The sequence below is a fragment of the Salmo trutta genome, unplaced genomic scaffold, assembly GCF_901001165.1.
Source record: "Salmo trutta unplaced genomic scaffold, fSalTru1.1, whole genome shotgun sequence".
Lineage (NCBI taxonomy): Eukaryota > Metazoa > Chordata > Actinopteri > Salmoniformes > Salmonidae > Salmo > Salmo trutta.
The window spans coordinates 3,853,567-3,869,556 of NW_021822992.1; the positions used below are offsets into that span (position 1 = coordinate 3,853,567).

The 15,990-nt window shown below is 46.5% G+C and overlaps 2 protein-coding genes across 3 annotated transcripts in view; one reads left to right on the forward strand and one right to left on the reverse strand.

Moving 5' to 3' along the window:
• The window catches only part of LOC115187869 (sperm-associated antigen 1-like), a 46,433-nt gene extending 38,268 nt beyond the window's left edge, over nt 1–8,165 (reverse strand). The window contains exons 1-10 of the mRNA XM_029746901.1: nt 8,102–8,165; nt 7,709–7,876; nt 7,090–7,249; nt 6,648–6,770; nt 6,482–6,555; nt 5,907–6,019; nt 5,590–5,695; nt 5,141–5,271; nt 3,515–3,621; nt 1,367–1,484 (exon numbers count right to left, since the gene is read on the reverse strand). Of these exons, the coding sequence (XP_029602761.1) occupies nt 1,367–1,484; nt 3,515–3,621; nt 5,141–5,271; nt 5,590–5,695; nt 5,907–6,019; nt 6,482–6,555; nt 6,648–6,770; nt 7,090–7,249; nt 7,709–7,869 (1,093 nt within the window). The 5' untranslated portion in view covers nt 7,870–7,876; nt 8,102–8,165. The remainder of the gene's footprint in view (nt 1–1,366; nt 1,485–3,514; nt 3,622–5,140; nt 5,272–5,589; nt 5,696–5,906; nt 6,020–6,481; nt 6,556–6,647; nt 6,771–7,089; nt 7,250–7,708; nt 7,877–8,101) is intronic.
• Nucleotides 8,166–10,551: 2,386 nt separating this feature from the next.
• LOC115187925 (skin secretory protein xP2) overlaps nt 10,552–15,990 on the forward strand; it is a 36,907-nt gene continuing 31,468 nt past the window's right edge. Inside the window, exon 1 of one of the 2 annotated variants that reach the window (XM_029746993.1) lies at nt 10,552–11,049. In XM_029746993.1, coding sequence (XP_029602853.1) covers nt 10,962–11,049 — 88 coding nt within the window. In that variant the 5' untranslated portion in view covers nt 10,552–10,961. The remainder of the gene's footprint in view (nt 11,050–15,990) is intronic. The other variant, XM_029746994.1, reaches the window with a different exon arrangement.

The window sequence follows — 15,990 nt, forward strand, 5'->3', positions numbered from 1 at the left end:
CAGACCCACAGCCAGACCCACAGCCAGACCCACAGACCCACAGCCAGACCCACAGCCAGACCCACAGCATCTCTCTGGGGTAAAACCAGACAGCTGTGGTGTTTGGAGAATGCAGCAGGCTGTCAGGTCTGTATGGGTCTTATTGATAATTATTCTGGATCACTTAGGGAACCAGCCAGCCAACCAGCCAGCCAACCAGGGAACCAACCAACCAGGCAGCCAACCAGCCAGCCAACCAGGGAACCAGCCAGCCAACCAACCAACCAGCCAGGCAGCCAGCCAACCAACCAGGCAGCCAGCCAGCCAGCCAACCAGCCAGCCAGCCAGCCAACCAACCAACCAACCAGCCAGGCTGCCAACCAACCAGCCAGCCAGGCAGCCAGCCAACCAACCAGCCAGCCAGCCAGCCAACCAACCAGCCAGGCAGCCAACCAACCAACCAACCAGCCAGGCAGCCAGCCAACCAACCAACCAACCAACCAACCAGCCAGGCAACCAACCAACCAACCAGGCAACCAACCAACCAGCCAGCCAGCCAGCCAGTCAGGAAACCAACCAACCAGCCAGGCAACCAACCAACCAGCCAGCCAACCAGCCAGCCAGGCAACCAACCAACCAACCAACCAACCAGCCAGAAAGCCAGCCAGGCAACCAACCAGCCAGCCAGCCAGGCAACCAACCAACCAGCCAGCCAGGCAACCAACCAACCAGCCAGCCAGCCAGCCAGCCAGCCAGCTAACCAGCCAGCCAACCAACCAGGCAGGCAGGCAGGCAGGCAACCAACCAGCCAGCCAGCCAGGCAACCAAACAACCAACCAGTCAGTCAGCCAGCCAACCAACCAGCCAGGCAGGCAGGCAGGCAGGCAGGCAACCAACCAACCAGGCAGGCAACCAACCAACCAGCCAGCCAGCCAGCCAGCCAGCCAGTCTTAATGTAATATAATAACCTCTGTTTAGTAGGTCTAGGATCAGTCATCATCTGATCTGGTTAAACACTTGTTGTGTGTTTAAGGAACAAACTAGAACACCTATGTCTCCTTCTCGTGGTAATAAGATTTCTCTCTAATTCTACTCATTTGCTTAGACTTGCATTTGCATGTTTCTGTTGTTATAGAAACATGAGAAAAAGGGGGTGTAGTTGGTTTTCTGACTGTTGAATTGTGAATCATCTGAATGTTGTTTTATAGAACGTCAGTTTGATGTTGACTGACTGGTGACGGACTGTAAAGTAGACTACTCCAGGTCGACTACCATATCATATAAACCAACTGGTGGTCTCCAGGACTGGGCTGGAGGTCAGTCACTTCCAACTCAAGAGATATAATGGTTCAATCTCACTAAGTAGGTGAAGCGATCAGTCACTCACCTCTCTGCTCTTCCTGTATCTCATCCTCCTCCACTTCCTGAATCAGGATCTTCTTGCTTTTACGTCCCTTCTCTGGTTGACTCTGGTTTAGTCTCTTATCCACCTCAACTAGAAGTTTCTGTTGGGCCAGGTTGTGTGAAGGAAAAACAGAAAAGAAGACTTGGGAAATAGTTCATTCTATTGTTCCATTAGATTCAATTTAAACACAGTCAAAACAACCATGTTATGCAGATGAAGACAGGTGATACAACGGTAGTACCAGTCCATGCTATTCAGGACTTCCTGGATGTAACGTTCCTTTAAAATGCGACACGACTGAAGATAAATCAACTCCATATCCTTCATTCCAGTCCTGACGGTCACTACGGTACCTGATGGTCACTACGTTACCATCTGTTGAATAAACAGGAGTCCTGGTCACTACGGTACCGTCTGTTGAATAAACAGGAGTCCTGACGGTCACTACGGTACCGTCTGTTGAATAAACAGGAGTCCTGGTCGCTACGGTACCGTCTGTTGAATAAACAGGAGTCCTGGTCACTACGGTACCTGATGGTCACTACGGTACCGTCTGTTGAATAAACAGGAGTCCTGACGGTCACTACGGTACCGTCTGTTGAATTAACAGGAGTCCTGGTCACTACGGTACCGTCTGTTGAATAAACAGGAGTCCTGACGGTCACTACGGTACCGTCTGTTGAATAAACAGGAGTCCTGGTCACTACGGTACCGTCTGTTGAATAAACAGGAGTCCTGGTCACTACGGTACCGTCTGTTGAATAAACAGGAGTCCTGACGGTCACTACGGTACCGTCTGTTGAATAAACAGGAGTCCTGGTCACTACGGTACCGTCTGTTGAATAAACAGGAGTCCTGGTCACTACGGTACCGTCTGTTGAATAAACAGGAGTCCTGACGGTCGCTACGGTACCGTCTGTTGAATAAACAGGAGTCCTGGTCACTACGGTACCGTCTGTTGAATAAACAGGAGTCCTGACGGTCACTACGGTACCGTCTGTTGAATAAACAGGAGTCCTGGTCGCTACGGTACCGTCTGTTGAATAAACAGGAGTCCTGACGGTCACTACGGTACCGTCTGTTGAATAAACAGGAGTCCTGACGGTCACTACGGTACCGTCTGTTGAATAAACAGGAGTCCTGGTCGCTACGGTACCGTCTGTTGAATAAACAGGAGTCCTGACAGTTGCTACGGTACCTTCTGTTGAATAAACAGGAGTCCTGACGGTCGCTACGGTACCGTCTGTTGAATAAACAGGAGTATTGACGGTCGCTACGGTACCGTCTGTTGAATAAACAGGAGTCCTGGTCACTACGGTACCGTCTGTTGAATAAACAGGAGTCCTGGTCACTACGGTACCGTCTGTTGAATAAACAGGAGTCCTGGTCACTACGGTACCGTCTGTTGAATAAACAGGAGTCCTGGTCGCTACGGTACCGTCTGTTGAATAAACAGGAGTCCTGATGGTCACTACGGTACCGTCTGTTGAATAAACAGGAGTCCTGGTCACTACGGTACCGTCTGTTGAATAAACAGGAGTCCTGGTCGCTACGGTACCGTCTGTTGAATAAACAGGAGTCCTGGTCGCTATGGTACCGTCTGTTGAATAAACAGGAGTCCTGACGGTCACTACGGTACCGTCTGTTGAATAAACAGGAGTCCTGGTCGCTACGGTACCGTCTGTTGAATAAACAGGAGTCCTGACGGTCACTACGGTACCGTCTGTTGAATAAACAGGAGTCCTGATGGTCACTACGGTACCGTCTGTTGAATAAACAGGAGTCCTGGTCACTACGGTACCGTCTGTTGAATAAACAGGAGTCCTGGTCGCTACGGTACCGTCTGTTGAATAAACAGGAGTCCTGACGGTCACTACGGTACCGTCTGTTGAATAAACAGGAGTCCTGGTCACTACGGTACCGCCTGTTGAATAAACAGGAGTCCTGGTCACTACGGTACCGTCTGTTGAATAAACAGGAGTCCTGATGGTGTCAGTCATTTTGTGGAGGGAACAGAATGGTTGATGAAGTAACTCCACCGCACCGTGTTGGACTGTGTGTGTGTGTGTGTGTGTGTGTGTGTGTGTGTGTGTGTGTGTGTGTGTGTGTGTGTGTGTGAGAGATACTAACAGTAGCAGTGATGTTCTGTGGTTCGGTCTGTAGGACGTTCCTCAGGTCTTCAGCAGCGTTCTGATAGTTCCCCTGCTGTTTCAGCACTGTGGCCCTGCGGAGGAGAGCTTTCAAACACAACGCTGTCAGCCAGGAACATGAGCTTTCAAACACAACGCTGTCAGCCAGGAACATGACATGAGCTTTCAAACACAACACTGTCAGCCAGGGACATGACATGAGCTTTCAAACACAACGCTGTCAGCCAGGAACATGACATGAGCTTTCAAACACAACGCTGTCAGCCAGGGACATGACATGAGCTTTCAAACACAACGCTGTCAGCCAGGAACATGACATGAGCTTTCAAACACAACGCTGTCAGCCAGGAACATGACATGAGCTTTCAAACACAACGCTGTCAGCCAGGGACATGAGCTTTCAAACACAACGCTGTCAGCCAGGGACATGAGATTTCAAACACAACGCTGTCAGCCAGGGACATGACATGAGCTTTCAAACACAACGCTGTCAGCCAGGGACATGACATGAGCTTTCAAACACAACGCTGTCAGCCAGGAACATGACATGAGCTTTCAAACACAACGCTGTCAGCCAGGAACATGACATGAGCTTTCAAACACAACGCTGTAAGCCAGGGACATGAGCTTTCAAACACAACGCTGTCAGCCAGGGACATGACATGAGCTTTCAAACACAACGCTGTCAGCCAGGGACATGACATGAGCTTTCAAACACAACGCTGTCAGCCAGGAACATGAGCTTTCAAACACAACGCTGTCAGCCAGGGACATGACATGAGCTTTCAAATCACACCTTATTCCTGCCTGCACCACTTTTCAACCAGGGCCCATAGGACTCAGGTCTAAAGAAGTGACCTATATAGGGAATAGCGTGGGTCCTGGTCAAAAGTAGTGCACTATATAGGGAATAGGGTTCCATTGGGTCCTGGTCTAAAGTAGTGCACTATATAGGGAATAGGGTGCTATTTTGGACAGACATGGTGATGCACTTTGCTATGTAGCATGGTTATATTAGTATTCTTAACTAAGTGTGTATACATTAAATAGACAAGACCAGTCTAAAGGTAGACTCAATGAAGTGACGTTGCACCAGCAGCACCACAGATATTGAGGTGAGCGAGATGCAGGACTTCACTCTGAACAGTACCTTTCATATTGTCTGGACAGTACCTTTCATATTGTCTGGGCTCCATCTCTAGTGGAACAGTACCTTTCATATTGTCTGGACAGTACCTTTCATATTGTCTGAACAGTACCTTACATATTGTCTGGCCAGTACCTTTCATATTGTCTGGCTCCATCTCTAGTGGGACAGTACCTTTCATATTGTCTGAACAGTACCTTTCATATTGTCTGGACAGTACCTTTCATATTGTCTGGACAGTACCTTTCATATTGTCTGGCTCCATCTCTAGTGGAACAGTACCTTTCATATTGTCTGGACAGTACCTTTCATATTGTCTGAACAGTACCTTACATATTGTCTGGCCAGTACCTTTCATATTGTCTGGACAGTACCTTTCATATTGTCTAAACAGTACCTTACATATTGTCTGGCCAGTACCTTTCATATTGTCTGGCTCCATCTCTAGTGGGACAGTACCTTTCATATTGTCTGGCTCCATCTGCAGTGCCTTCTGACAGTCGTTGAGGGCATTGTGCCAGTGCTGCAGTTTGATCTCTGACTGGGCTCTGTTGTTGTAGCCTGCTACGGTTGGTAACACCGACAGACTCCTGGTGAAGACGAGACACGGAGAGAAGAAGAGAGACGGACCTCATTTAGCAGTACTGAGACTGGCTACTGGATAAGACCTTCTCACCGAGAGTTTGAGTAATATAAACATTGAATAAGGAATGATGACAGAGCTCCACTAGTATCTCTATGAATATAAATATATCTCTATGGTTTGAAGCTGAACTCAAGACAAAGGAATTAAACCCATTGAATATGAATTCGCTAAAAGATACTAGCATCAACTTAGCTTGAAGGTAATGACTATCCCTAAATCCTCAACGTGAGACAGCTACCAGTGTTAAGTCCTAGGGTCTGACCTTGTATAATACAACACAGCTTCTTCATAGTCGTTGGCCTTGAAAGCCTCGTTGCCTTTATCCTTCTCACGGCTGGCAACGAGGACTTTCTCCCGCTCTGTCAACGCTACGAGAACACACACATTCCTGTCAAGACGACTGAGCAAGAATAGTCAAATAAAGACCTACTGCAAAGTGTGCATGAATTTTTTTTTGGTGATGTAACTACAGAACAACGACAATTAGAAAATGTCCACTTTGTGTAACCGTTTAAAAGTAAATAACAATCTCTGGGACGCTAATGATACAGTCTAATGGGAAACAAATATATATTTCACCTGTTGTATCCATTTTGCTCTTGATTTTTTGATTTCTAGAGTTTACGATTGCGGGGGAATCCTTTTTTGTTAAATTTCCATCAATTTTATCACACTCCTTGTCGACATCAAACCTGCAATACAGAGTGACAACGTTGATAATATTGTCTTGGCATGATTCCTAGACCACATACACGGATTATACAGCAGGAAAAACAATACACTGGTCCTATTCTATAATCAGGAGGAATAACCATATTCAGACTAACTGGTCCTATTCTATATAATCAGGAGGAATAACCTTCTATAAACTCACTGGTCCTATTCTATATAATCAGGAGGAATAACCTTCTATAAACTCACTGGTCCTATTCTGTATAATCAGGAGGAATAACCATATTCAGACTAACTGGTCCTATTCTGTATAATCAGGAGGAATAACCTTCTATAAACTCACTGGTCCTATTCTATATAATCAGGAGGAATAACCTTCTATAAACTCACTGGTCCTATTCTATATAATCAGGAGGAATAACCATATTCAGACTAACTGGTCCTATTCTATAATCAGGAGGAATAACCTTCTATAAACTCACTGGTCCCATTCTGTATAATTACGAGGAAGAACCTTCTTCTGTGCAGTTTTCTTCTGTCCATTTGAAACTGAATTCTGCAACACAATTTAGAAGTTTTTAGTCGTTTTCCTGTCTATTGTCCGACAACACAAAATAATAGTATTTCCTCCTGAAACAGAGACTTTACCTGCTTGAGAGGAATAGAACAACTTGATCCCCGTACTGGGGGTACGTTCTCAGTTTCAAGATCATGGAATAAAGATTGTTGTTTCAGCTCAGTTTCACTCATTTTGGCGTCTGTCTCCCACTTCTGTAAAAGTGAAAACAGTGGAGGTGAATATTAAGTAAGTCTGCTATATAAGGATGTATGTATCAGTCTGCATTACCTACAGCGGTACTACCGGTACACTACTATGGTATTACTACTAATACAAAAGTCTCAATACCACTTTCCAAGTGTTGTTACAAAGTCACTGATCTCTGTTAACCCAGAACTAAAATCTCGTTTCATTTTTCAGGTCGGATGCTTGATGTTTTACGTAGTGTCTCTCCACGACAGATTACAAAGTCACATTGGCACAGCGAGGCCCAAAACGTTTTGAGACAACGTCGTGTGGCAGGGACAGTACCTTGAGTTCGTCAGTGATCTGGCTCCATTCATCTCCAGAGAAGCAGGCGGCGGAGGCTGGGGGGTTGTCCTTTCTGAGGGCACGACTTTTAGGGTCCAACCTCTCCAGACGTCTCTCACAGAACTCTGTCAGATGGGGGTAGATGCCCTCATCTCCAGACCTGTAGTAAAATAGTCGACAGTGAATTTCATAACATCTATCAGTATAACACAGAGGTGTTCACTTGGCTGGCATAATTGGTCCTCAGGAACCCCCCCCCCCCCAAAAAAATAGCATGTTGATCCACATTAGCATGTTGATCCACCTCCCTGTGGCTCAGTTGGTAAAGCATGGTGTTTGCAACGCCAGGGTTGTGGGTTCAATTCCCACGGGGGGCCAGTATGGAAAAAAAAAAAAAATTATGTATGAAATGAATTGAAATGTATGCATTCACTACCGTAAGTTGCTCTGGATAAGAGCGTCTGGTAAATGACTAAAATGTAAAATGTGAAAACATTTCAGTTCTGAATTAGTTTGAACATATTTGTGCAACTCTTTTGTCCATTTCTCACTTAAATTGTTATGTTGAAAAACCCCACCAGCTGTAACCTAGACCTAACTTCCCCTCTGAATCATTTACCTTAGCACCGTCAAAACCTTCCCCAGGTATTTCACATCCGTGCAGTTCTCAATGTAGCCATAGTCGAGGTGATCCACCGGAACCGCTGCGACGGAAGTGGTCCCAGTTGTTCCTGTTGGCACCTCTTGATTTAGAAGTGAGGAAACTATCTCTGCATTCATGGCTGACCTGTTGACGACGACAACAACATGTCTATGCGTTACTAAAGCGACATCGTCTAGTAGCTACTGTCTGGGTCCTGAGGCCGCTGTCTTTGACAACAATGCTAGCTAGCTAAAGTTAGCCGTTTGGTTTAACGTTACTGTCAGTGAAGATAGTTTTAAATGTTTTTAATTTTACTTTTATTTAACTAGGCAAGTCACGGATGGTTGCAAAGTAAATGTCCTTACTCACCAAATATAAGACGTTGTAGATATTTAGCGAAATAATAACTCGATACGATGTAAAGTTATCTAGCGACCTGTTTGTTTGTATCTCATCAACCGAGCAACTCCAGGCGTTTCGTTACTATGGTAACCAGTGTTACCCGGTACAGTGGCGGCCGGGTGGTGCGGTTCTGGTAACCAGTGTTACCCGGTACAGTGGCCGCCGGGTGGTGCGGTTCTGGTAACCAGTGTTACCCGGTACAGTGGCCGCCGGGTGGTGCGGTTCTGGTAACCAGTGTTACCCGGTACAGTGGCCGCCGGGTGGTGCGGTTCTGGTAACCAGTGTTACCCGGTACAGTGGCCGCCGGGTGGTGCGGTTCTGGTAACCAGTGTTACCCGGTACAGTGGCCGCCGGGTGGTGCGGTTCTGGTAACCAGTGTTACCCGGTACAGTGGCGGCCGGGTGATGCGGTTCTGGTAACCAGTGTTACCCGGTACAGTGCCCACCGGGTCAGGTGCGGTTCTGGTAACCAGTGTTACCCGGTACAATGGCCGCCGGGTGGTGCGGTTCTGGTAACCAGTGTTACCCGGTACAGTGGCGGCCGGGTGATGCGGTTCTGGTAACCAGTGTTACCCGGTACAGTGCCCACCGGGTCAGGTGCGGTTCTGGTAACCAGTGTTACCCGGTACAATGGCCGCCGGGTGGTGCGGTTCTGGTAACCAGTGTTACCCGGTACAGTGCCCACCGGGTCAGGTGCGGTTCTGGTAACCAGTGTTACCCGGTACAATGGCCACTGGGTGGTGCGGTTCTGGTAACCAGTGTTACCCGGTACAGTGGCGTCCGGGTGGTGCGGTTCTGGTAACCAGTGTTACCCGGTACAGTGCCCACCGGGTCAGGTGCGGTTCTGGTAACCAGTGTTACCCGGTACAGTGGCTGCCGGGTGGTGCGGTTCTGGTAACCAGTGTTACCCGGTACAGTGCCCACCGGGTCAGGTGCGGTTCTGGTAACCAGTGTTACCCGGTACAGTGGCGGCCGGGTGGTGCGGTTCTGGTAACCAGTGTTACCCGGTACAGTGCCCACCGGGTCAGGTGCGGTTCTGCTTGTTTTGTGGAAGAGACCAACATCTTTGGTGCTGCAGGTAGTTACTTCATCCACTAGATGGCGATGTCGCGTCAACGATAGTACAGTACTGATAGATGTCACTCTGTTTAACAGCAACTAAGTAACACTACACACACACACGCACTGCACACACACACACTGCACACATACACACTGCACACACACACTGCACACACTGCACATACACACACACACACACACACTGCACACACACACACACACACACACACACTGCACACACACACACCCTGCACACACACACACACACACTGCACATACACACTACACACACACACACACTGCACACACACACACACTGCACACACTGCACATACACACACACACACACTGCACACACACACACACACACACCCTGCACACACACACACACACACACTGCACACACACACACTGCACACACACACACACACACACACCCTGCACACACACACACACACTGCACACACACACACACACACTGCACACACACACACTGCACACACACACACACCCTATTTCTGCAGACATTGGCTCCTTTGATCAATCACGTCTGATACTCTTTCTTTGCGGAAAGAGCAGCAGGCCCTGGCACTTACTGACAAATGACTTGTTGTTGACAATCCATCAACGTCTGGACCAAAGTCTTGGATTTTCTTATGAGGAATAATAAACAAAGAGTTATAATTAGTAATAAATTCCAAGTTACTTGAACTATAAACGAGGGACGAGAACTCGCCAGTACATATGACTGAAACGAATTGCAAAAAATCGCTGAAGCTGGAGACTTTTATTTCCCTCACTAACTTTAAACATCAGCTATCTGAGCAGCTAACCGATCGCTGCAGCTGTACATAGTCCGTCTGTAAATAGCTCACCCAATCTACCTACCTCATCCCCATATTGTTTTTATTTACTTTGCTGCTCTTTTGGACACCAGTATCACTACTTACACATCATCATCTGCTCATCTATCACTCCAGTGTTAATCTGCTAAATTGTAATTACTTCTCTACTATGGCCTATTTATTGCCTTACCTCCTCACGCCGTTTGCCCACACTGTATATAGACTTTTTTTTCTTTCTATTGTGTTATTGACTGTATGTTTGTTTTATTCCATGTGTAACTCTGTTGTTGTATGTGTCAAACTGCTTTGCTTTATCTTGGCCAGGTCGCAGTTGTAAATGAGAACTTGTTCTCAACTAGCCTACCTGGTTAAATAAAGGACTTGTTCTCTACTAGCCTACCTGGTTAAATAAAGGACTTGTTCTCAACTAGCCTACCTGGTTAAATAAAGGTGAAATAGATATCTGATCCACTAGGTGGATTTTCAGAGAATGGGCTTTCCTGAATGAGAGGATGGGGGGCGGAGTTGATCAACACGCTCTTTGTCTAAACTACTTCCCTAATGTAAAGAGAGAGAGAGAAGAGAGCAGAGAGAGCAGAGAGAGAGAGAGAGACACAGAGAGAGCAGAGTTGAGGGTCTTCAGTTTATCCAGACAGTGCCTTACGTGTGGTTGGTGTGCAGAACACAACAGTCCGTTGTCTTGGGCGTGAAGGCGACTAGCCATGCATAAACAGACAGGGCAGACGGACAACAGGAAATAATGCGCTCCGGCTATACCTCGTAAACAACCACCTTGTTGTTCTGTTCATGTTTTATCCAGACAGTCGCTGTCTGAGTTTGACAGAGTATCGACCCGTTCGCTTCTAGTCTCAGTCTTCTTTCCATATTTTCCTCTTCATCTCTCCTCTCTTCTTCTTCACCATGGGGTGTTCTTCGTCCAGCACACAGACTATCGATGAGGAGAAGAGACCGGGTACAAAACCCGAGGAGTCCAATGGAGACACATTTGGTGAGTAACTTCTATTTTTGGCAGGGTCAGTTAACAGTGACACTTTTTAAAGTTTGGTCAAAATGTGTCAAAGTCACCTGCTTTTCCCCCATTAGAATACATTGTCACACTGCAGAAGGTTGTGTTATATGTATTGATTTTGTCTTAAATTGTATTTATTTTTTACCATAATAACATTTGTACAGATGTTTTATTTGTGAAGGGGGTCGAGGTTATGGAAAGGAGACACATTGTTCCAACACTTCAGCATTGTTACACTTTCCTCTTCTGAAGTCTTTGTTTGGGGGGGGGGGGAGGGTGTTACATTGTGATTATAGCAAAATGCTTTATCATTATCACTCTCTGGTGTTACATTGTGATAATCAATCAATCAATCAATCAATCAAATGTACTTATAAAGCCCTTCTTACATCAGCTGATGTCTCAAAGTGCTGTACAGAAACCCAGCCTAAAACCCCCCAAAACAGCAAGCAATGCAGGTGTAGAAGCACGGTGGCTTGGAAAAACTCCCTAGAAAGGCCAGAACCTAGGAAGAAACCCAGAGAGGAACCAGGCTATGAGGGGTGGTTAGGAAAAACTCCCTAGAAAGACCAAAACCTAGGAAGAAACCTAGAGAGGAACCAGGCTATGAGGGGTGGCCAGTCCTCTTCTGGCTGTGCCGGGTGGAGATTAGAAACCTAGAGAGGAACCAGGCTATGAGGGGTGGCCAGTCCTCTTCTGGCTGTGCCAGGTGGAGATTATAACAGTTGGCTTTTCATAGCCGATCATGCAGGTGTAGAAGCACGGTCCTCATGTGTATATATATTATAGCAGAACTCATTATTGTTATTACTACCTGGTGTTAATATTTACTCAGTTATTGGTGATTTAGTTTAATATTTTGACTAACCACAGCCAATGATAATGCATTAGTAGCGTATCTTTCCACGAGTTAAAAATATGTCAAAAACCAGAACAAAAAACAATCAACTCTTGTTATCAGCCCCCCCCCCCCCCCCCCCCCCCTATGGAGTGGTAAACCACAGGTTTTTGACCCTCCTCATGTATATATCACAGTACATTATGTTCCCTGGACAGTCACATGTTGCCAGTTAGAGAGGCCACGCAGCTCTGATCAAACTGCTGTGGAAAATGCTGCATTCTTGGCAGCACATCTGCACCCAGAGGCTATAGGTTTCTGGTTCAGCCTGTTAGCTGTGATTCTGCTGTGGCACGGCCTGTACTGTCATATCCATGAGGCTATAGGGTTCTGGTTCAGCCTGTTAGCTGTGATTCTGCTGTGGCACGGCCTGTACTGTCATATCCATGAGGCTATATGATATCTGTAAATGATGTCTGAGTGTTGGAGTGTTCCCCTGGCTATCTGTTAATGATGTCTGAGTGATGGAGTGTTCCCCTGGCTATCTGTTAATGATGTCTGAGTGATGGAGTGTTCCCCTGGCTATCTGTTAATGATGTCTGAGTGATGGAGTGCCTGGCTATCTGTAAATGATGTCTGAGTGTTGGAGTGCCTGGCTATCTGTTAATGATGTCTGAGTGATGGAGTGCCTGGCTATCTGTAAATGATGTCTGAGTGTTGGAGTGCCTGGCTATCTGTAAATGATGTCTGAGTGATGGAGTGCCTGGCTATCTGTAAATGATGTCTGAGTGTTGGAGTGCCTGGCTATCTGTAAATGATGTCTGAGTGATGGAGTGCCTGGCTATCTGTAAATGATGTCTGAGTGATGGAGTGCCTGGCTATCTGTAAATGATGTTGGAGTGATGGAGTGCCTGGCTATCTGTAAATGATGTCTGAGTGATGGAGTGCCTGGCTATCTGTAAATGATGTCTGAGTGATGGAGTGCCTGGCTATCTGTAAATGATGTCTGAGTGATGGAGTGCCTGTCTATCTGTAAATGATGTCTGAGTGATGGAGTGCCTGGCTATCTGTAAATGATGTCTGAGTGATGGAGTGCCTGGCTATCTGTAAATGATGTCTGAGTGATGGAGTGCCTGGCTATCTGTAAATGATGTCTGAGTGATGGAGTGCCTGGCTATCTGTAAATGATGTCTGAGTGATGGAGTGCCTGGCTATCTGTAAATGATGTCTGAGTGATGGAGTGCCTGGCTATCTGTAAATGATGTCTGAGTGATGGAGTGCCTGGCTATCTGTTAATGATGTCTGAGTGATGGAGTGCCTGGCTATCTGTAAATGATGTCTGAGTGATGGAGTGCCTGGCTATCTGTAAATGATGTCTGAGTGTTGGAGTGCCTGGCTATCTGTAAATGATGTCTGAGTGATGGAGTGCCTGGCTATCTGTGAATGATGTCTGAGTGATGGAGTGCCTGGCTATCTGTAAATGATGTCTGAGTGATGGAGTGCCTGGCTATCTGTAAATGATGTCTGAGTGATGGAGTGCCTGGCTATCTGTAAATGATGTCTGAGTGATGGAGTGCCTGGCTATCTGTAAATGATGTCTGAGTGATGGAGTGCCTGGCTATCTGTAAATGATGTCTGAGTGATGGAGTGCCTGGCTATCTGTTAATGATGTCTGAGTGATGGAGTGCCTGGCTATCTGTAAATGATGTCTGAGTGATGGAGTGCCTGGCTATCTGTAAATGATGTCTGAGTGATGGAGTGCCTGGCTATCTGTAAATGATGTCTGAGTGATGGAGTGCCTGGCTATCTGTAAATGATGTCTGAGTGATGGAGTGCCTGGCTATCTGTAAATGATGTCTGAGTGATGGAGTGTCTGGCTATCTGTTAATGATGTCTGAGTGATGGAGTGCCTGGCTATCTGTAAATGATGTCTGAGTGATGGAGTGCCTGGCTATCTGTAAATGATGTTGGAGTGATGGAGTGCCTGGCTATCTGTAAATGATGTCTGAGTGATGGAGTGCCTGGCTATCTGTAAATGATGTCTGAGTGATGGAGTGCCTGGCTATCTGTTAATGATGTCTGAGTGATGGAGTGCCTGGCTATCTGTAAATGATGTCTGAGTGATGGAGTGCCTGGCTATCTGTAAATGATGTCGGAGTGATGGAGTGCCTGGCTATCTGTAAATGATGTCTGAGTGATGGAGTGCCTGGCTATCTGTAAATGATGTCTGAGTGATGGAGTGCCTGGCTATCTGTAAATGATGTCTGAGTGATGGAGTGCCTGGCTATCTGTAAATGATGTCTGAGTGATGGAGTGCATGGCTATCTGTAAATGATGTCTGAGTGATGGAGTGCCTGGCTATCTGTAAATGATGTCTGAGTGATGGAGTCCCTGGCTATCTGTAAATGATGTCTGAGTGATGGAGTGCCTGGCTATCTGTAAATGATGTCTGAGTGATGGAGTGCCTGGCTATCTGTAAATGATGTCTGAGTGATGGAGTGCCTGGCTATCTGTAAATGATGTCTGAGTGATGGAGTGTCTGGCTATCTGTTAATGATGTCTGAGTGATGGAGTGCCTGGCTATCTGTAAATGATGTCTGAGTGATGGAGTGCCTGGCTATCTGTAAATGATGTCGGAGTGATGGAGTGCCTGGCTATCTGTAAATGATGTCTGAGTGATGGAGTGCCTGGCTATCTGTAAATGATGTCTGGGTGATGGAGTGCCTGGCTATCTGTTAATGATGTCTGAGTGATGGAGTGCCTGGCTATCTGTAAATGATGTCTGAGTGATGGAGTGCCTGGCTATCTGTAAATGATGTCGGAGTGATGGAGTGCCTGGCTATCTGTAAATGATGTCGGAGTGATGGAGTGCCTGGCTATCTGTAAATGATGTCTGAGTGATGGAGTGCCTGGCTATCTGTAAATGATGTCTGAGTGATGGAGTGCCTGGCTATCTGTAAATGATGTCTGAGTGATGGAGTGCATGGCTATCTGTAAATGATGTCTGAGTGATGGAGTGCCTGGCTATCTGTAAATGATGTCTGAGTGATGGAGTCCCTGGCTATCTGTAAATGATGTCTGAGTGATGGAGTGCCTGGCTATCTGTAAATGATGTCTGAGTGATGGAGTGCCTGGCTATCTGTAAATGATGTCTGAGTGATGGAGTGCCTGGCTATCTGTAAATGATGTCTGAGTGATGGAGTGTCTGGCTATCTGTTAATGATGTCTGAGTGATGGAGTGCCTGGCTATCTGTAAATGATGTCTGAGTGATGGAGTGCCTGGCTATCTGTAAATGATGTCGGAGTGATGGAGTGCCTGGCTATCTGTAAATGATGTCTGAGTGATGGAGTGCCTGGCTATCTGTAAATGATGTCTGAGTGATGGAGTGCCTGGCTATCTGTAAATGATGTCTGAGTGATGGAGTGCCTGGCTATCTGTAAATGATGTCTGAGTGATGGAGTGCATGGCTATCTGTAAATGATGTCTGAGTGATGGAGTGCCTGGCTATCTGTAAATGATGTCTGAGTGATGGAGTGCCTGGCTATCTGTAAATGATGTCTGAGTGATGGAGTGCCTGGCTATCTGTAAATGATGTCTGAGTGATGGAGTGCCTGGCTATCTGTAAATGATGTCTGAGTGATGGAGTGCCTGGCTATCTGTAAATGATGTCTGAGTGATGGAGTGCCTGGCTATCTGTAAATGATGTCTGAGTGATGGAGTGCCTGGCTATCTGTAAATGATGTCTGAGTGATGGAGTGCCTGGCTATCTGTAAATGATGTCTGAGTGATGGAGTGCCTGGCTATCTGTAAATGATGTCTGAGTGATGGAGTGCCTGGCTATCTGTAAATGATGTCTGAGTGATGGAGTGCCTGGCTATCTGTTAATGATGTCTGAGTGATGGAGTGCCTGGCTATCTGTAAATGATGTCTGAGTGATGGAGTGCCTGGCTATCTGTAAATGATGTCTGAGTGATGGAGTGCCTGGCTATCTGTAAATGATGTCTGAGTGATGGAGTGCCTGGCTATCTGTAAATGATGTCTGAGTGATGGAGTGCCTGGCTATCTGTAAATGATGTTGGAG